The sequence below is a fragment of the Patagioenas fasciata genome, chromosome 12 (genome assembly GCF_037038585.1).
Source record: "Patagioenas fasciata isolate bPatFas1 chromosome 12, bPatFas1.hap1, whole genome shotgun sequence".
NCBI lineage: Eukaryota > Metazoa > Chordata > Aves > Columbiformes > Columbidae > Patagioenas > Patagioenas fasciata.
In genome coordinates, this window is record NC_092531.1 from 5,379,032 (window position 1) to 5,399,958 (window position 20,927).

Sequence of the window (20,927 nt, forward strand, 5' to 3'; positions counted from 1 at the left end):
TTCTTCCAAAGACCCAGCGGCCGCCGCGACCCGCAGAGATGATGTTGAGTTTGGCGGTGGCTCTGCTGCTGACGTGGACCTGGGGAAGTAAGCGTGATTTCAGGGAAGAGGATCCAAAGGGGTCCCCTCCGAGGACCTTCCTCAGACTCCTAAGACATCGTATCAGAAATGGGGATGATTCAGTTTGTGATAAGAAAAAAATGGAGCGAAACACTGAACTTGCAGATCCTGCAGGTGGAGACACACCTGCTGCTGTTTATGTAAACAGCTTGTAACAAGGACCTGGAGCTTCTTGCTAATACTATAATAAAAACAATAAAATTAATGCAAAGGAAACAAAGTACATATTTATTGACAAGGGCTGATGCCGATACACAATGCAGAGCAAAGTCCAGTGTCAAGGTCTTTTCTTGACTCACATGAACACTGTGGGCATCAGAAGTAAGGAGAGACTTCTTCTGATACCCTGAGAGAGAAGGAGGAAATGAAGATCCTTTGGAGTAGACTGGTGGGGGCCAGAAATTGCTTTGGGGACATCAGGATCTCAAGCATGAATTTCTGATTTTAGACAAATCTTAGAGCACGCCTTGTCTAAAGAACTGTGTGTATAGATAGTTTAAGAAAGAATATGGGAAAATATCACAATATAAATATAGTTCTGTAATGGAGATGCTCATTTTGTGTGTTTGTGCTGCTCACCAAATGAGTCTGATCTCTTGCAGGAGCCCAGGAGAGCATCTCTTGGGAGGTCCAGCGCTACGACGGCTGGTACAACAACCTGCTGCACCACAGCCGCGGCGCGGTGGGTGAGTGCCGGGGACGGGGACGGTGGGACGGGGCGAGCTGGCACGTTGGTGTCTGGCTCACTTTGTGACTGAGCGGGAAACCCCTTCTGAGCTGAGCGCAGAGGTGACCAGGCGATGCCACCTCCCGTGGCCCTGACAGGCGGCTGTTTGAGCTCAACTGATGTCCCTGGTTGCACAGGTAGGAGGACCCAGCTCTTCCCAGCAGGTGTTTCAGTGACTGTCAGGGATCCCAGAGCTGGGAAAAAGGTGTTTTTAGCCAAAAATCAGCATGTAGTTCCAGCAGCATTCAACACAGGGCCAGAGACGTGAGAGTTCCAGGCACACTGGACCTACCGCTTTTGTGCTCCACACAAAGCAGATATTGCGCTGTTGGGCCGATATGCAACATGTACTGGTTGGTGTGCACTGGGATGAACATGTGGGATTTCCCTGTGCCACTGGTGAGCTGCTTTCCCATGCCTACAACCAGCCCATGGGACCACCTCCAGGAGATGTCCCTGAGCCACGCACCAGGGCAGAGCAGGCAGGGTCTTATCTGAAACATTAAATATTATGAATCCTCCTGTTTCCTGCAGCACACGTCAGTTGCCTTCATGGTAACACAAGGTGTGGTGGTAATTAGACAGCTTCTTCTGAGCCCAGTTGGCTCTCCAACATGACGTGTGTCATCAGCCCTTTGGTTACACCAAAGGCTGCCAGGGACATCCAGCGTGTCCCTCCCCCTTTCAGAGAAGACAGATCAAGCCTTAAATTTGGAAACAAACCTATGGAAACCAAGCCTGAAACTAAGCCTGTAATGTAGGATTTTCTCCAGCAAATGGAGCCCACTACAGTGAAGAGCCTTTCAAAATGAACTTCCTCATCAGTGAGAAATGACCTCCCGCCTCCTGGATGCTCAGTTCCAGGACAGGTGGTGGGTACAAAGTCAGGGTGTTTCTCTCTCATCTTCCACCTTGTCTCTCTGCCTCTCTGGCTGTTCCCTCTCCTAGATGAGGTTCTTAGGGCCATGGGCTAGTGCTAGAGTTAGGTTATGGTTGGACTCGATGATCTTAAGGCTCTCTTCCAACCAAAACGATTCTATGATTCCTGTTTCCTATGGTGTTGGCAATCACCGTGTTTATGCAGGATTACATAGTAAACATGGGCAGCTTAACATCACTCCAGTTACCCACTGGACCAAGCCACCCCAGAGCCCCAGGAGGCAACGGGGATGCACACGGACCAGAGAAGGACAACTGGAAGGGAACATGCCCATGGAGGATCCCTCCTAGTGTCAACAGCACTGATCCCAATCTTGCAAGAAGATTTGGGTGTTGGTACCAAAACTTGCGTTGTTTTGGCCACTGTAATTCACAGAATCCCAGAATGTCAGGGGTTGGAAGGGACCTGGAAAGCTCATCCAGTGCAATCCCCCCATGGAGCAGGAACACCCAGCTGAGGTTCCACAGGAAGGTGTCCAGGCGGGTTTGAATGTCTGCACAGAAGGAGACTCCACAACCTCCCTGGGCAGCCTGGGCCAGGCTCTGACACCCTCACCCCAACAAGTTTCTTCTCCCCTTTCAGTGGAACCTCCTGTGTTCCAGTTTGCACCCATTGCCCCTTGTCCTGTCACTGGTTGTCACCCAGAAGAGCCTGGCTCCATCCTCCTGACACTGCCCCTTTCCATATTGATCCCCATGAATGAGTCCCCCCTCAGTCTCCTCTTCTCCAGCTCCAGAGCCCCAGCTCCCTCAGCCTTTCCTCACACGGGAGATGCTCCACTCCCTTCAGCATCTTGGTGGCTGCGCTGGACTCTCTCCAGCAGTTCCCTGTCCTTCTGGAGCTGAGGGGCCACAACTGGACACAATATTCCAGGTGTGGTCTCCCCAGGGCAGAGCAGAGGGGCAGGAGAACCTCTATCAACCTAGTAATTGTCTGTGCTGACCTATCGGTCCATTCTGGGTCCCTCACACACATCGGCATACCCCGCTCTCGCTATGTCTCCCATCTGTTGGGTGCCACCAGACCCACACTGTGTTGCTTGGTTGCCACAGGTTCCCGGCTGCTGCGTCTGCTGCCGGCCAACTACGCAGACGGTGTCTACCAGGCGCTGCAGGAGCCCCACGTGCCCAACGCTCGCCAGCTCAGCAACGCAGTGGCACGGGGACCATCCGGGCTGCCCTCCCACAGGAACACAACCGTGCTGGCCGTCTTCTTCGGTAAGAGCTGGGACCTGGCAACGGGCAGATGAATGTTGGTTCGGGTGGAAAAATGTTGGTTTCTTGCACCTGAAGGCAATGTATCTGAGCGTTCCTGACCCAGTGCTCAGAGCAAACCCACACCCAAAAGACAAAGCCTTGGATATGGCCATGCCAAGGTGCTGTCCAGCCGAGAGAGTCTGCGTGAATTTTCATTGACCTTCGGCAGTTGCCCTAAATACTGATATTTGTCATTTGAGAACTTCCTCATTTGTTTTAGCGGTAGAGTTATCTTGTTGCAAAACATCTGAGAGATGCAATAAGAGCCATGTGGTGAGTGATTGCTGGGCAGAATTCCTGCAAGTTGGATCAGTTTTTGCTGTTTCTCAGGAGGTCGATGGGGTCTTGGGTCTCCAAACCCAGTTGTGTCTGTCTTTGGGCAATACTCCCAGCTCATCGAGAAAACTGGCTGAACTTGTCAAGGTGGAGATAATTATCTCCTTGTACAGCCTGAGGTTCATATACATCCCCTGACACCCAAGCCTGGAGAACAGGAGCTGAGGGGAGACCTTCTGATCTCTGAACTGCCTGAAAGGAGCTTGGAGCCAGGGGGGTCGGGCTCTGCTCCCCAGGAACAAGCGCCAGGACCAGAGGAAACGGCCTCAAGTTGCGCCAGGGGAGGTTGAGGTTGGATGTGGGGAACAATTTCTTCCCCAAAGGGCTGTGGGGCATTGGAACAGGCTGCTCAGGGTGTGCTGGAGTCACCATCCCTGGAGGGCTGGACAGACGGACATGAGGTTCTCAGGGACATGGGGCAGTGCCAGGGGTGGGGTAATGGTTGGACTCAATGATCTTAAGGGTCTCTTCCAACCCCAGATTCTGAGATGTGCCACAGGCGGGGCAGACACTAGTGCAGTTCCATTTAGCTTCTCCCTGGAGGCACTTTTTCCCATCACACTGAAGTTCTAATAGGCCAAGAGCAACAGCAGCCACCAAGCTCAGCATCAGCAGCAACCCTTGTCCTTGAAGGCCATGGGCAAGGAAGAGCTCAGGGAAATAATGGCTAAATGGAGAGCCTTGATCCTGGTGAAGTGGTGGCCAGCAGAAGGTCCAGCTGCCGGTGGTCTCTATACATCTGTTGGCTAAGTTTCTCCATGCGGGTCCCTGAATGACCCTACCCTACTCGTGAGGTCTGGCCAGGGGCTCCTAGAGCCCTGCTTGAGTTGACTGGAGCTCAACACCTCTGGGCTCCAGCCCAAAGTGACTTTTTCAAAGTCGTGGAGCAGACCAGCGGTGAAGGCAGGGAAGGAAATCGCATACGGCTCCACCGGCCACCACCACGTCCCGTTCCGGGTGCCGGTGACTCTCCTCGCAGCTGCTGACCACCCCTGGCTCTCTGGCAGGTTTCCATGTGCTCTCAGACATCCTGGGGACAGAGAAACCCGGCTGCCCCGCTGAGTTTCTGAACATTCACATCCCGCGCGGAGACCTTGTGTTTGACCCCGCGGGCACTGGAGATGTGGTCCTGCCCTTCCAGCGCATCCACTGGGCGACGGGGACAGGGCAGAGCCCCAACAGCCCCCGGGAACAGGTAGGACATTGCGTTTCTGTTGCTCTTTGGCTCAATTCCTCTTCACCTAACACCAGGGTCTGTAGCAGCCAAAGATAGCGTTTGCAAATGAAAAAAGAAAGGAAAGCACCACCATTTCCTTAAAAATATGTCTTTCAAGTGTCTGAACCAATTTCAAATGAACACAAAGTACAATCTCCAAGTTTCTGGTTCATGCAGAGCAACATTTGTGGTTGCTCAAGGTCGGTGCATTTCTTGGCCGCAGAAAACATAGTTACTCTAGATCTGTGTCATGTATTTTAATGCAAGGTTGAGTATCTTGCATGGTCTATGAGAAACAGAAGAGGAAACGGGAAAGCAGGAGCAATTCACAGTTTTGCTTGGCTGCCAAAGTTTTTATCACTTCAATTAAAATGAGCAAAGGTAGGGCTGTCTGTGGTAAAACAAGTGATAACTGGAGCATTTTGGAAAGTGTAATGAACTTCCATCACTAATTTATACGTGTGCCGCTCTAGAAGGTCAGTAATTATGACATGTTTTTTTTAATCATCAACTCTTAACAACGTATCACAAAACTGAGCCGGTACTGTCATAAAGTTGTAAACTTGTAAAGCTTCTCTTAATTTCAGTCATTTTGGGAAAAAAGTCCAGATTTTCCCCAGACTTCCTCTCTGTTTTGCTGTGGTGAGGCTGGATGCGTTCCCAAGCCCATGTGCTCTTCCTTTCCTGACGGAAAACTCCCCGATCAAAATCGCTGAAGCAAAATCCCCTCCTGAACCTTTCACATGATAAACCACGATGAGACCAGATTAGCGAGTCATGGTTTTAGCGGTATTTCAAACCTTGGAAAAATGGAAACTCCAGCATGTTTTCAGACTAAAAGGTGGTTTTCCTGAACACATTTGGCAGTGGACATATTCAACATGCTGCCAGGACAGGGCTCCCCAGTTGTTTCCAGTTTCCCCAGAGACAGGTGTAGTCCCCTTCCAGCTTGGTCTTGCCTAAGTAGGGGTCCATGAGCGTCTGCTTCTGGGTATAGCTGAAATCAATGGGGGAAAAACAAACAAAATGTACTTTTGAAGAAGCTGTACCTGGTCTTTTCTTGCACCTGGAACTCATTCCTGTAGTTGGAATCATAGAATCATTTTGGCTGGAAGAGACCTTTAAGATCATCAAGTCCAACCATAAATATAGCTTGCATCTATGTATTGGAATACACCTCTTGTTAAAGCGGGATGGGGTGCCTGCCTCGCAAGACAAAAAGGGCCAATTTGGGGCTTTTCAGATGTTTTGCACCTTCCTGTAAGACCCCTTTTCCTGCCCCAGACCAACGAGGTGACGGGCTGGCTGGACGGCAGCTCCATCTACGGCCCCTCGCACTCCTGGAGCGATGCCCTGAGGAGCTTCTCAGGGGGACAACTGGCCACGGGGCCCGACGGGCGCGTCCCCAGGGAGACGGATGGGAGGGTCCCCATGTGGAAGGCGCTGGACCCCTCCACAGGACAGGGTGGTCCCCAGGGGATCTACGGTAACGGTGGCATCTTCAATGGCTTTTCATGTGACTGCGAGCAGGGGGAGCAGGAGGAGCTGAGCCCAGAGGGGACCCCAGGAAGGGGTGGGGGATGTGGTGACACGGGGGTCAGGAGTCCCGTGGTAGACCAGGTGGTTTCCCAGCCCCAGGGATAGGAAGATGTGTGCCCCAGCAAAGGCCTCCCAGCACAGACACGCTGTGAACTTCAGGCAGCGGGTCATTTCCCAACCAACACATACAGACTGGCGGGTGCTGCTCTCTCTGATCTCAGGCAATATCTCCTGTGGGGAAATGGGCTGCCGCTGATAAAAACCTGCTCAGCTTGCTTGGAATCCTCACCTTTTGTCCCTGCTGGGGTTCTGCTTCTCACTCGCTTGGGCTGCTCATCTTCCCAGGGAGGAAGGAAGGGTGAGGGGATGCTGGGCTGCAGCCACAAGGCTTGAGATGTTCCTCCAGTGGTGACAACCCCACTGTTGATCCTGGTGGCTCTTGCAGACCTGGGCAGCGCCTGGGGGAACGAGAACCTCTTCCTGCAGGCCGAGAGCATCGTCTGGTTTCGCTACCACAACCACCTTGCCGCGGAGCTGGCCAACAACCACTCCACCTGGTCGGACGAGGACATCTTCCAGCACGCTCGCAAGCAGGTCATCGCCACCTTCCAGGTGAGCGCTGGGACACTCTGGCTCTGCCAAGGCCCCCAGTAACCTCCCATCTCTGTCCTTGACCTGATTTGCATGTCCTAGAGCATCGTGCTGTACGAGTGGCTGCCGACCTTGCTGGGGACAACTGTCCCAGAGTACAATGGTGAGGGGCACAGCGGAGCTGCGGGGGGCAGGGTGGGGGGACCAGGGGAAATGAAGAACGGGGTGGGAGGGGGGGGCTCAGCCCCTTTCACCCCATCCTGACTGCTGGACCGCGGCCGCTGCCTCGCAGGGTACCAGCAGCACCTGGACCCCAGCATCTCACCGGAGTTCGTGGCAGCCGCGGCACAGTTCCTGGCCACCATGTTGCCACCAGGTGTTTACGTGAGGTAGGATGGGCTTGGTGGGACTGCGGGAGAGTGGTGCCTGTGCCCAGGATGAGGATACCTGAGCTGGGGATGGTCCTTGTCCATTCCCGGCCAGCAGCTGTGGGTCCAGCCCCTCTCTGCTGTTCCAGAAACCCCCAGTGCCAGTTCCAGCAAGTGCCCAGCCCTGGCGGCTCGTTCCCAGCAGTTCGGCTCTGCAACAGCTACTGGAGCAGAAAGGTACAGGGAAGGGAGTGTGGGGTCCTGAGGACATGGCAGGCTGGTTGGGGGGGCTTCATTCCTTAATTTGTGTTCTGGAGGAGCTCACAGGGGTCTGAGAGGGAAACGAGGTGCAGAGCTTGACAGCCAACCGAGGGATGTGAAATCATCCCCAGACACCGCCTCCAGCTGCACCAGGGGTTGACCTGATGCACGGTTGGCCTGATGTGGAGAAAATGAACCTGGAAAAAGCCCCTGATGTCCCTACGCCCAGAGTCTGCACCCTCATGGGCACCAGTTCAGGGGCGTGGGGCTGCCCCATGTCCTCGGTCCTGTGAGCAATCACCTCCTGTTCCCATCTCCCCTCAGAGCACTGGGCAGACAGATGATGTGGACGTGGACAACCTCCTGCTAGGGATGATCTCGCAGATTGCAGAGCGGGAGGACAACATTGTGGTGGAAGATCTCCAAGGTCTGCACTCCCCTGCCCCCTGGCTGGCACGTCGGTGTGGGACTGTCTCTCGTGGGGCTGTGCAGGGGCCAAGGTGGGGAGGCAGGTCCCAATCCACCACCATCAGCACCCAGCCACACCCTCAGATTACAGAGTCACTTTGGTTGGAAAAGACCGTCAGGATCATCAAGTCCAACCATAACCAAATGTAACTCTAGCACTATCCCATGTCCCTGAGAACCTCATTTCCACGTCTGTTCAACCCCTCCGGGGATGGTGACTCCAGCACTGCCCTGGGCAGCCTGTTCCAATGCCCCACAGCCCTTTCCATGAAGAATTTTTTCCTAATATCCAATCTAAACCTCCCCTGGCGCAACTTGAGGCCATTTCCTCTTGTCCAATCACTTGTTACCTGGGAGAAGAGATCAACACCATTTATGCTCCAACCTCCTTTCAGGTAGTTGTAGACAGTGATAAGGTCTCCCCTCAGCCTCCTGTTCTCCAGGTTGACCTCCCCCAGGTCCCTCAGCTGCTCCTCGTAAGACCAACTTGAGCCTTGTTAATGGAGGTGCACAGAAGGTGCAGGGCGTGTTAAGCGTGTTAGTGGGACTACCTTGACAAGGCCATGGAGATGTCCTCCATGTTCAGCAGGGACCATGGCAGTGGGACTAGGCTGGTCCGGCAGCTGTGGTTGCTCCTCCAGCTCTGCTTTGCCATCACAACAGCTTCAACCCCCCCGCAGATTACTGGTACGGGCCCCTGAAGTACTCCCGCACCGACTACGTGGCCAGCTGGCTCCAGCGCGGGCGAGACCTGGGCCTGCCCACCTACAACCAAGCCCGGGAGCGATTCGGGTTGGAGCCTCTCCAGAACTGGTCGGCCCTTGCCCCACACCTGGATCAACAGGTAACAGGGAACTGGTCTGGCCACAGAAAGCATGTGGCTCGAAGGACGTTGGGGCCGCCCAGGCGCTCACTGGCTTCTCCAGCAAAGTAGGAAGAGGGACATAAGGTCACACCCTGCCCTAGCACATTTTCATGCCTGCGGGGCTGTTGCATTGGGGTAATTGTAATTAAATGGCGTGAATAACTATATCCTGCCCCATAGTATCATAAAAATCATAGAACCATTTTGGTGACTCCAGCCATAACCTAATGCAACTCGAGCACTAACCCATGTCCCTGAGAACCTCGTCTAAATGCCTTTTAAACCCCTCCAGGGATGGTGACTCCAGCACTGCCCTGGGCAGCCTGTTCCAATGCCCCACAGCCCTTTCTGTGAAGAATGTTTTCCTAATATCCAGTCCAAACCTCCCTTGGCACAACTTGGGGCCATTTCCTCTGCTCCTGCACTGCTGTGATCTGCATGCTCTGGGGTGATGCTGAGTTGCTCAAGTCCCAGCCATGACCTCAGGGCCATGTGGGGCTGAGCATCCTCGCAGCCCATGGACGAGTGACGATGCCTGGAAAGGCACATTCCTCACTCCTCCTGCCAGGACTTGGAGGTGCTGGCAGAGTTCCCTCTCCTCACGTGTGCGGTGTGGGTTTCTGGCCAGGTCCCGGAGATGGTGGCTTCGCTGTACGCCAATGACACTGCCAGGCTGGAGCTGCTCCCCGGGGCCATGCTGGAGGCTGGCAGCTCTCTCTTCAGCGCCATCATCCTGGACCAGTTCGTGCGCCTGCGTGATGGTGACAGATTTTGGTTCGAAAACACCAGGAATGGGTAAATACCTCTTCCCTGTCTGGCCCACAGAGCAGCTGCCCACTGCTTTGCCAGCCCCAGTAAGACATAACAACTGGGGCTGGAGGAAAAACCATCCTCCAGCTTCCTAAGTTCCTAAGCCAGTGTGGGGAGTGAATCCCTCCTGCCACCAGTGACACCCAAGGCCACTGCTTGGCCCCACATCTTTTCCACAGGCTGTTCACGGTGGAGCAAGCCAAGAAGATCCGTGACACCACCTTCCATGATGTCCTGACCGCCGTCATCTCTGCAGGCCCTGAAGGCCTCCAGCCCCACGTGTTCAACTGGAGCGAGGGTGAGTCCTTTGTGCAACAGCAGGGAGTTGGGGAGGGAAGCAAACCCATCTCGGTGACACAGCCGGTGACTCAGTGACACAGGGGAAGCATCAGATGGGCAGTTTCTCCAGCCTGACACCTGCGGTGGCCCTAAGCCAGCAAAACGTCTGCAAAATGCAAGGTTTGCTTGTCAGCAAGGCAAACAGCGCTGGTGTGGAAGGTGGGCTGAAGTCCAGGTGTGCATTGCATGAGTCTTGGAAAGATCTCTGGGCACAAAAATGCAGTTGATGCCCTGGAAGGTCATGCTGGGGTTGGAACTCATCCTCTGCCCACCCCAGGCTGTGTCACGCTCCGCACTGATGTGTTCTCCTGCTCTTTTGATATAAACACACAGCTCTGCAGGTTAAACTGACGAGTGACCCGAGAAGTGATGAAGTTTGCAGATGAATTAATCTTTGCCAGCTTTTGCCTTTAATGGCAACAACCCCTGAATGTTTTGCTTCCCTTGGTGTGCGCTCCATGCGGTTGCACCAGGAGAACTCCCTGGATGTGCAGCACATGGATGAGCAGAGGCTCAGAGCCCAAATTTACCATGACCCAAGGTACTTCTTGCTCAGCCCATCCTATCAGGAGAGATGATGGTGCCAAGTTCCAAGGGTCCAGTTCTGTGCTTGGTTTGCTGTGGCAGGAAAAGTTTCAACCCAAAAACTGGGGTTGTCCCCTAACATCTGGAGTTTATCTCCAACCTCCCAGTTCTGCAGAGCTCCCTGGGTCACTCAACAACGAAACCCACCAACATCTGAATGCCGAGGTTCCTGGGGATGATGAGAGGGGTAGAAGGTCCGTGACACTCACAGCCTTTCTCCCCCGTGCAGGGGACCCGTGTCCCCAGCCCCAGCAGCTGACAGCTCAGCACCTGGCCAACTGCACGCCCATGACCGTGCTGGACTACTTCGAAGGCAGCGGCGCAGGCTTCGGGATCATCATCGTTGTCCTCTGCTGTCTGCCTTTAGGTTTGCTGCTCCCTTTCTTTACCCATCTCCTCTTCCACCAGAGAAAGGGACTCAGTGCCAGTGGACTGAGCACCTCCCAGCAGGAGCTGCTGAGTCTTGGCCACTCTTGAGGTCCTTGGGGTGGCAGGGTCCTCAGGCAGCAGGTGGGAGCAGGGCTTTCATGCGGCAGCCTTGTGTTAAATAAAACCGTAGAGTGATGGGGAAGAAATAAAGCCCTTGGCTGCCCCAGTCATACAGGTGATGCTGCCAAAGCAGGAGGAGCTTTGTGATACCACATGCTTTCTGGGCTATGAAGATGACGAGGGGTCTGGAGCATCTTTCTTGTGAGGAAAGGCTGGGGGAGCTGGGGCTGTTCAGTCTGGAGAAGGATGAGGTGGGACCTTATCAATGTGATAAGTATCTCAAGGGTGGGTGTCAGAGGATGGAGCAGACTCTGTTCAGCGGTGCCCAGCGCCAGCGTGAGGGGCAACGGGCACAGACTGAAACACAGGAGGCTCCATGTGAACATGAGGAGAAACTTCTTTGCTGTGAGGTGCCAGAGCCTGGCCCAGGCTGCCCAGAGCGGGTGTGGAGTCTCCTTCTCTGAGACATTCAAACCCCCTGGGATCCTGTGTGATCTGCTCTGTGACCCTGCGTGAGCAGGAGGGCTGGGGGATCTACTGAGGTCCCTTCCAACCTCAGCCAGTCTGTGAGTCCATGATTCTTCTCCCACGTGTCCCCAGTGACTCTGTTTGTTGCCTGGATTGTGGCCGTTCTCCGCAAGCGAGACTTCAAGAAGCTGCAGAAGAAGCAGAGCTCCAGCGTGCGATGGGAGGTGACCGGCGAGGCGATACAGGGTGAGGCGGCTCTGCTGGTCCCACCATGGTGGCTGGTGACGCTGCTGGAGTCAGGGGACACACTCAGGCAGGGCTGCACATTCTATGATTCTATTATCTCCTTGTCCTGGACAATGGAAAAATCCGACCTCCCTGCTCCACGGTCTGTACTCATCCCCGATCATGTGCTTGTATTCTCTGGGTGGGAGATCATCCTTTTTCCTTTAAAATGTGTCTGCTCATACAATCACTCCCAAGCTGAACACTGTTAAAGGAAGTGCTGGGATGAGCAGGAGGCCAGGTGCACCTTCCAGCTGAGCCGTGTCCTCTCTCCCACCAGCCATGGAGTGGCACGGTCCCAAGACAGACAGCTCTCCTGTCTACATTCAGTTCCAAGCTGACAAAGTCCTCAAAGTGCTGGATAGGAGAGGGTGTGCGCTGAGGAACATCAGCCTGAAAGCCCATCAAAGCGTGGAGGTGATCCTCTCTAGCAACAGAGGGAACAAAGCTCTGCTCCTGAAGAGCCCCAAGGAGTATGACCTGGTGAGTACCATGGTGCCTGGGGTACAATACCTTCCCCTGGACTCTCCACCATCCTCTACCACTGGTCACATACACCCTGTACCACCCAGTCCTGGGCACTGGGACCAGCGTGGGTAACCAAAGGGTGTCAGTGGCCTCCTGAGAACCACCAGGTCCAACTCCGACCATGGGGCGACCACTGTGGTGAAGAGGAGCAGCACACGCATCCCGATGGAGCGTCTGCTGCCCACAGCCATTTGGTGGGGTGTTCTGCAGGTGCTGCTCTTCAGCGAGGAGGCAGAGAGGAGTAACTTCATGGGGAAGCTACAAAGCTACTTGGAGGAGAGTGGCCTCGACCTGCACATGTCTGAGATGAAGGAGCAGAGCCTGATGAAACGGGCAGTCACCCAGGAGCAGAGAAAACAAATTCTGGAGACTTTCTTCAGGCACCTGTTTGCTCAGGTATGTAGAGGTGTGGCCGGCTCTGCATGGAGGAAGGCATTTCGGTATTGATTAAGCAGCGAACATTGCTGCTGCTGCTCACCGTAAGAGCTGGTAAGCCACACACAAGGAAGCTTCAGGACCAAGGGGCATTTCCCCCTGCAGAAGACAAAAGGCTGTGGTGGAATAAGTGTCTGAAGTTGAAAAGAGACTTTTAGATGACATAACTGAAGTCTCCGTAATGGTCAGTGGTGTTTAGTGTGGAAGTCAAGTCGTGTAGGAGCGGCACGGAACTTCCCCGTGGTATTTGCCATGGGGTTTGTGCTGGGGGAGGCACCGGTGTCTGTGCGGTAGGTTGGGCAAGTGGACACCAGCCTTCTGCTCTGCCAGCACTCACGGGACTTCTTTTGTGGGACACAACCTGCAGGTGCTGGAAATCGATAGGTCCGATGCCGGGGACCTCAACTTCGAATCTTCACAGAAGGCCAAGGAGTCCCTGACGTGTGAGCTGAGCAGGGCTGAGTTTGCCGAGGCCCTGGGCCTCAAAGCCCACTCCATGTTTGTGGACTCCATGTTCTCCCTGGCCGACAAAGATGGCAACGGCTACATCTCCTTCCGGGAGTTCTTGGACATCTTGGTGGTCTTCATGAAAGGTGAGAGCTGGAGCTGGCCTTCATCTCTTGCCCCAAGTCCTGGCAATGCCACCAGCAGAGTGAAAGACAAGATACATCCAATCTGTAGACACTTCTACAGATTAAAATTGCCTTCACTTAGGACAGCTTCAACTTGAATTATGGGGCAGTGACAATGTAATTATGTTTTCTGTAAGACTGTCCATGAGGGGAGCCATCTCAGAGCAGTGATTTACTGATCTGTCACCACCATGGACAAGTCTTCTGAATGGACCATGCACCCTGTCCTTGAAAGACAAAACAACTGTATCAGACATCACATCTGATTCCCCCTAAATGACCACTGGGAAAGCAGGTTCATATATAGAAGTGGTGAATGCCAGATTTTATCGAAGGAGCTCCCAGAAAAATCATCACTGTGCAAAACCCCATTTTGAGTGTGCAAAATAATGCACAAGAAAGCATCAGTATCTACCTGATTTTTCACCTTGCACTTGAGGAGGCCGAGCAGAGCCTGTTCCCACTGTTCACAGTGCGCTCAGCCGTGTGATCTCAGTCTTCACAGAGCTGGGTGAGACTTTGCTGCAGGCCCAGACTCTCAAAGGCAATGTTTGAAAGCACTTTTGCCAATGAAAATAGGATCTTGTTCTTACTTCACCTCTTTCCCTCCCCGCCAGGGTCCCCAGAGGAGAAGTCCAAGGTGATGTTCAGGATGTATGACATTGATGAGAACGGGTTCCTCTCCAAGAAGGAGTTCCTGAGGATGCTCAGGTACTTCTCCTCATCTCTCGAGATGCTTTCACAATGTCTGTAAACAGAGATGTCTCCAGAAGCAGCTCCAGATTCTGTGCTTAGCTCCCCAAGGGTGCTGTGGGAGAGCCCACAGGCTCAACATGCGCAACCAAGAGACCATTTCTCCTACGAAATTGGTCTAGGGCTATGCCCTGGGTTATTTTGCTTATAAATATCTCAAGGGTGTGTGTCAGAGGATGGAGCAGACTCTGTTCAGTGGTGCCCAACGCCAGGGTGAGGGGCAACGGGCACAGACTGAAACACAGGAGGCTCCATGTGAACATGAGCAGAAACTTCTTTGCTGGGAGGTGCCAGAGCCTGGCCCAGGCTGCCCAGAGCGGGTGTGGAGTCTCCTTCTCTGAGACATTCACACCCGCCTGGACCCACCTGTGTGATCTGCTCTGATGAACCTGCTTTAGCAGAGGGGTTGGACTGGATGGTCTCCAGACCCCTCCAATCCCAACCAGTCTGGGATTCTGTGATTCTGTGATGTGAAGGACTCAAGCTGTGGTCCCCTGCAGTTCCCATCTCCCCTCTTCGCTCCAGGTCCTTCATTGAGATCTCCAACAACTGCCTGACAAGAGAGCAGGCGGAGCAGGTGACCGAGTCCATGTTTCGGGCCTCAGGCTTTGAGGACAGGGATGAGCTGACATGGGAGGATTTCCACTACATGCTGCGGGACCACGACAGGGAGCTTCGTCTCACCCATCTCTGTCTCAAAGGTCAGGAGCACAGGGTCAGCCCGGGCCCTGCGGGGCTGGACGTGATGGGCAGCACCCAAATCGTGTCCCATCAATCTCTCCAGCCCAACCGCAGTAATGGGGCAGCAGCTGTCGCTCCATGTACAACGTGTTTGGGTGGTCTCCAAGCCTCTCCCCACCCCACTCCTGCCCAGTGAAATGCCTAAACATCGTCCACCGCATCTCACAGGCTTTAAATAAAATGGCTCTTTGTCCTTTTGGCTCCTGAAAGGTGTCCCCGAGGAGCTCAAGCAAAACCTGCACAACCGCGTCTCCTTCATAAAAAAGAAAGAGTAAGCTCTCCTTTTGCTGCTGCTGCTATAGGGAAATGGGGACAACGCTGCCAAAGCCCTTCCTGCAGGTACAGCTTCAGGCTAGATGTAGCTCTGTTCCCAACAGGACCGTCTCAGAGGAGAAAGACCCAAACCTGGACAACGTGAGCCACTACGTGGAGCGAGAAGGGCAAGAGCTGAGGAGGAGACCAGGCAGGAAGTGAGTAATGTCCTCTCCTCGCCGGGCACGCTGCTCGGGTTCGGTCCAGCCTGGTTGCTGTTCCTCATATCCCCATGTCACCTCAGCGAGGACGGTGCTGTGGGGTGATGAGTCTGGGTGATGTGCAGGAAGGAAACAGTGAAGTGCTTGTTACCCATGGCCAGAACATCCTGGTTTGCCTTAATAGCTCCAAGGACCTTTCCCTAACCTGCAATCAGTTCAATATCACTATGAAAATTATCTTTTATAGTTCTTATCTACCGTTTCATTTATGAGTCACTATCTGCATGTTTGCTATTGGCTTTCAAAAGCATTCAAGACTGCAGGATGAACTGAGATCACCCGCTGAGACCGTGCCCTGCATGTCACCGCTGTCACCGGTCTGCAGAGGTGGCCACCGGGATGAAGACCCAAACCTGGGCAGTGTGGCCTGGGCCGTAACTTTGAGATGACACCATCCCTCCTCTTTTTCCCAGGGTGAACCAGTACCAACTGCATTTATACACCGAAGCGCAACGGAAGAAGTACGAGCGGAACAAAATCCAGCAGAAGATCCAGGAGTTCAAGCGCTTCATTGAGAATTACCGGCGCCATATTGTCTGCGTGGTCCTCTTCTCGGCCATCACCGCCGGCGTGTTCGTGGAGAGAGCCTACTGTGAGTGAGAGCCAGGGCAGGCCTGGCTCCTCAAAGCTGCTGGTTGCACAGGGCATGCTGGGCTGTGAAAGGTCCCGGCTCAGCTTTGGGCAACAGGGCTGGTCCTCCCTGGAATAACCAAAGGGTTGCTGAGGTCGGAAGGGACCTCTGGAAGGCTCTGGTCCAATGCAAGCCCAATTTCACAGCTGAATCAGGCTGCTGAAGGCCGTATTTAGAGAAGGTTTGAAGAGGTCTGAGGTTGGAGATCCCATCGCACCTCGTTGGGCTTGTGCTAGTTTTTGACCATCCTCCAAACCTGAATTTCCTTCAGTGAAACTCATGCTGTTGCCTCTCATCCTTTTGCTGTGCATTTCTGAGGAAGAATTTGGCTCTCTCCTCTCTGGAACACCTGTTAAGTTGTTGCAGACAGTGACAGGGTCTTCCCCGAGCCATCTCCTGCAGCCTGAACAAGCCCATTTCCTTCAGCCTTTCCCTTATGTGATGTCCTCCAGCTCCCACCCATCCTGGTGGCCTCCACTGAACTTGTTCCCATTTGACACATCTCATACTGGGATGCCCAACTGAGGACACTGTACCAAGATGCAGTTTCACAGAGGAGGACAATCACTTCCCTTGACCTCCAAGGAGACTCTGTCACCAGCAGCTCTGGGGTGTCTGACACCGGGAATCATGCCCCTGTCCCCACATAGCCCTATCCCTGGTGACCTTTTCTTGGTAGAGCGGCACAGGTGGCTGTCCCCTTGTTGCAGGAAGGGTCATGGCCTTCGACACCGACCACGTTGACATCTTCTCCTCTCTCTTTCCCCAGACTACGCCTTCGCGTCCCCCAGCACTGGCATCGCACAGACCACCTTTGTGGGGATCATCATCTCCCGGGGATCGGCCGCCTGCATCTCCTTCATGTACTCCTACATCCTGCTCACCATGTGCCGCAACCTCATCACCATCCTGCGGGAGACCTTCCTCAACCACTACATCCCCTTTGACGCCGCCGTGGACTTCCACCGCTGGATTGCCATGGCCGCCCTGATCTTCTCAGGTAGGTGGGCTGCTGGGGGATGCATGGCCCATGAACCACAGCTGAAGCAGGGGGACCAGCCCATCATGGCACAGCAGGACCAGGCAGACTCTTGAAGACCCATATGGAGTGCAGAGAGACACAGAAGTTTTGCACCAGAGAGGAGGAGGAATTGCCAGGTCCCTGGCACATAGAATCGTTTTGCTCGGAAGGGACCCTCAAGATCATATAGCCCATCCACAGCCTAACTCTAGCACTAACCCATGTCCCTGAGAGCTTCATCTCCATCTGTCCAGCCCTCCAGGGATGGTGACTCCAGCACTGCCCTGGGCAGCCTGTTCCAATGCCCCACAGCCCTTTGGGGAAGAGATTGTTCCCAGATCCAACCTCAACCTCCCCTGGCGCAATTTGAGGCCATTTCCTCTCATCCTGTCACTTGCTACTTGGGAGAAGAGACAAATGCATCAGCAGGATCTGCCACATTTCCACCCACAGCAACAGTGATGCTTTTCTCTCCTGCTTTTCTCTTCCAGTGCTCCACACCGCAGGTCACGTAGTGAACGTCTACATCTTCTCAGTCACGCCCCTCAGCGTGTTGTCCTGCCTCTTTTCCAGTGTCTTTACAGACGATGGGTAGGTGACTTCTAAACACCATCCAGAGTGTCCTGAGCATGGATGGGAATGGAAGTGGAAACCAGGAGTTTTCTCTGGCCACTCCATGCTGCAGCCTCTTGTCCTTCTCCAGGTCACAGCTCCCACAGAAGTATTACTGGTGGTTCTTCCAAACTATTCCAGGTGAGACCACCTGCCCTGGGCTCCAGATGGAGCCCATGTGGGGCTGTCCTGATCCCTACTGAGACCTCCCAACCTCTTCCCTCGCAGGCATGACGGGAGTGCTGCTGCTGGTCATCCTGGCCGTGATGTACGTGTTCGCCACCCACCACTTCCGACGCGTCAGCTTCCAGGGCTTCTGGATCACCCACCATCTCTATGTGCTGCTCTACGTCCTGGTAAAGCCTTTGGGCTGGGAGGGTGGGGTGGTGGCCGATGCATCACGAGACTGTGGGGCAGCCTGGTCACCAAAGGAGCTGGTGGCCGCAGTCCTGGATGCTGCTGAGCCACCACCAAGTCAGACACAGAGCGATGGCTTGTTGGGCTGAGTGTGGTGCTGATGGCAGCTGCTCCCCGCCCAGGTCATCATCCACGGCAGCTACGCACTGATCCAGCAGCCCCGCTTCCACGTCTACTTCATCATCCCGGCACTCATTTACGGTGCGGACAAGCTGCTCAGCCTGAGCAGGAAGAAGGTGGAGATCAGCGTGGTGAAAGCCGAGCTGCTGCCCTCAGGTACCGCGTCCTCCGCGCGGGGCCGCAGCCGTGCAGGGAACGCAGCGGCCGGCCCTGCCAGCACGGGGTGGCAGCGGATCCCAAACCGGGTGGCAAGTGGGTGACCCTGGCACCAGGAAATGTCCCCACACATGCTGGTGGGTCAGGCTGTATGTTGCCCCAATGCCTTTGCAGCACCTCTGCATGGCAGGAATCTTCTGTGCCCTGTGCCACCCTTTCCCCCCCAGACAGGGAAACTGAGGCACGGAGCTTGGGCCATCACCCACGGGGATTGGTTAGCTGCCCAGAAGACTTGGTTGGCCCCAGGGCTGTGCCCCATCACGGCTTCTCCAGCACCCTGAGCCCTGTGCCCATCCCCATGCCTTGTCCCCAAGCCCCATCCCACCTGCCCTGTGCACAGCTCCATCTTTCCTTGAGCCCGCTCATCTCCCCAGCTTTTCCTCTCCACCTTAACAACGTCCCCATCCCCGTCCCCCCAGGCGTCACTCACCTGCAGTTCCAGCGGCCACAGGACTTTGAGTACAAGTCGGGGCAGTGGGTGCGCATCGCCTGCGTGGCCCTGGGCACCACCGAGTACCACCCCTTCACCCTGACCTCGGCGCCGCACGAGGACACGCTGAGCCTGCACATCCGAGCCGCGGGGCCCTGGACCACCCGCCTGCGGGAGCTCTACTCCCCGGAGAGCCTGGCGCTCATCGGCAACATGCCCAAGGTGAGCCCCACGCTGCTCCTCCGGGGACATCTGTTCTGGGTGAAAATGGTGGGTTGGACTGGGTGATCTCCAGAGGCCCCTTCCAACCCCAACCAGTCTGTGATTCTGTGACCCAAGCCCAAGAGCAATGGGTTGTGTCCAGCTCGTGGCGCTTCTCCAGCCTTGAAAGTGGCCAAGATGTGGGCAGGTGGAGGAGGGAGATGCTCTACTGACGGCTGTCCCCCTTCCAGCTCTATCTGGATGGGCCCTTTGGCGAGGGCCACCAGGAGTGGAACAAGTTCGAGGTGTCGGTGCTGGTGGGAGGAGGCATCGGGGTGACGCCCTTTGCATCCATCCTCAAGGACCTGGTCTTCAAGTCATCCATCAGCTCCAAGCTGCTGTGTAAGAAGGTAAGAGGAAGCATCTGGAGAACAAGAGCCCTCCCCAGTTGCCTCCTGCTGCTGTGGCCTTGTTGGGGGCAAAATCCCCCATGACCCAGCTGGGAAGGAGCCCCATGGACGTGCCAGCTCCATGCTGAGCCTCGTCCCCGTGTGCCGCAGATCTACTTCATCTGGGTGACGCGCACGCAGCGGCAGTTCGAGTGGCTGGCGGACATCATCCGCGAGGTGGAGGAGGCGGACGGGAATGACCTGGTCTCCGTGCACATCTACATCACGCAGCTGGCCGAGAAGTTCGACCTGCGCACCACCATGCTGGTGAGCCTGGACACCCATCGGGGAGGCTGCCATACTGGGTCATACTGGGCCATGCTGGGCCATACTGGGCCATGCTGGGCCACCTGACATGCACTGGTCTCTTGCAGTACATCTGCGAGCGGCACTTCCAGAAGGTGCTGAACAAGAGCCTGTTCACGGGGCTGCGCTCCATCACCCATTTCGGGCGCCCTCCCTTCGTCCCCTTCTTCGACTCGCTGCAGGAGGTGCACCCCGAGGTCAGTGCCTGGCTGGGGATGGGGGGGGGGCACTCACCCACCAGTCTGGAGGACTGGAGCTGGTCCCAACCTGTCCTCCCAGCCCTGGAGACCTTGGTGGCATCTACACCAAGGGTAGGTCAGGAGAGGCATGAACGCCACTTTGCCTGCAGAGCTGGGATGAGCTGCAAAGTCAGCAATGCCCTGTACCAGCGAGACACTGGTGCTGGCAGGGACCCTGGGTGGTCCCATCCTTCCTCCATAGCCCCAGCAGCTCCATGGGGAGGTGACCATCTCCCCAAAAGCCTCCTCAGACCAGGCCAGAGTCATCATCTGTGCCCAAAGCTGCTGGAGGGCACAGGGCCAAGGGGAACTGGGCTGGGGGGAAGCTGGTGCTGTGGGGTTTGAGCCCTTTGGTCCCTTCTTCCCCAGGTGCAGAAGATCGGGGTGTTCAGCTGCGGCCCACCCGGGATGACCAAGAGCGTGGAGAAGGCTTGTCGGCAGCTGAACAAGAAGGACCAGACCTACTTTGCGCATCACTATGAGAATTTCTGATCCTGCCCTGTGCTGTTTCACCCCCCGGGCTGCAGTCATTGAAAACGCGTGTTCATCCCCAGCGCCTGTGACAGTTCTCCAGGTGGTCACGGCCCTGGGCTCCCACCCCCAGGAGAAACCCACCCATGGCTGAGCTGGGATGCTGAGACCAGCTCAGGGTGCACCAGCACAGTGCTGCCATCCCAGCATCACCCCGCACGGCCATGGTGTGACCCCAAGCATCCTGCTGCCCCCACGCACCCCTGCAGCTCCATGCCGGGGTTGGGCTGACACGTCCCAGTCTGGAAAAGCCGGTGTTTGAGTCAAGCCTGGCTCTGGCACATCAATCCCAAGTCAGAGCCTGGGTTACACGGGGAACAGCTCTGAGCAGCTTTGGGGAACAGCCTGGTGCCTGCACCCCCCCAATTCACAGCAATCTAGGGGACGTGCACTTGGGGTGAGGAGCCAGAGAGCTCCCCACCATCCCTTGTTTTGAAACTCAGCTTCACCACTGCGCTCACTAGTGCCC

General features: G+C 55.2%; 2 protein-coding genes across 2 annotated transcripts in view; both read left to right on the forward strand.

The window, feature by feature from the left end:
• Positions 1–20,927, forward strand: part of SEC11A (SEC11 homolog A, signal peptidase complex subunit) — a 135,614-nt gene that overhangs the window by 51,544 nt on the left and 63,143 nt on the right. The gene's annotated exons all lie outside the window — the stretch shown is intronic.
• Positions 39–20,419, forward strand: DUOX2 (dual oxidase 2). The gene is made up of 33 exons (XM_065847269.2): positions 39–87; positions 723–806; positions 2,840–3,004; positions 4,387–4,574; positions 5,880–6,081; positions 6,580–6,746; positions 6,828–6,888; positions 7,018–7,114; positions 7,243–7,330; positions 7,679–7,781; positions 8,503–8,666; positions 9,316–9,482; positions 9,677–9,795; positions 10,651–10,788; positions 11,511–11,624; positions 11,944–12,146; positions 12,402–12,587; positions 12,994–13,219; positions 13,876–13,969; positions 14,537–14,712; positions 14,963–15,023; positions 15,130–15,222; positions 15,699–15,877; positions 16,686–16,916; positions 17,429–17,528; positions 17,641–17,690; positions 17,778–17,905; positions 18,089–18,242; positions 18,722–18,954; positions 19,185–19,343; positions 19,494–19,649; positions 19,757–19,885; positions 20,297–20,419. The coding sequence occupies exons 1-33, from the start codon at positions 39–41 to the stop codon at positions 20,417–20,419; spliced, it is 4,587 nt and encodes a 1,528-aa protein (XP_065703341.2).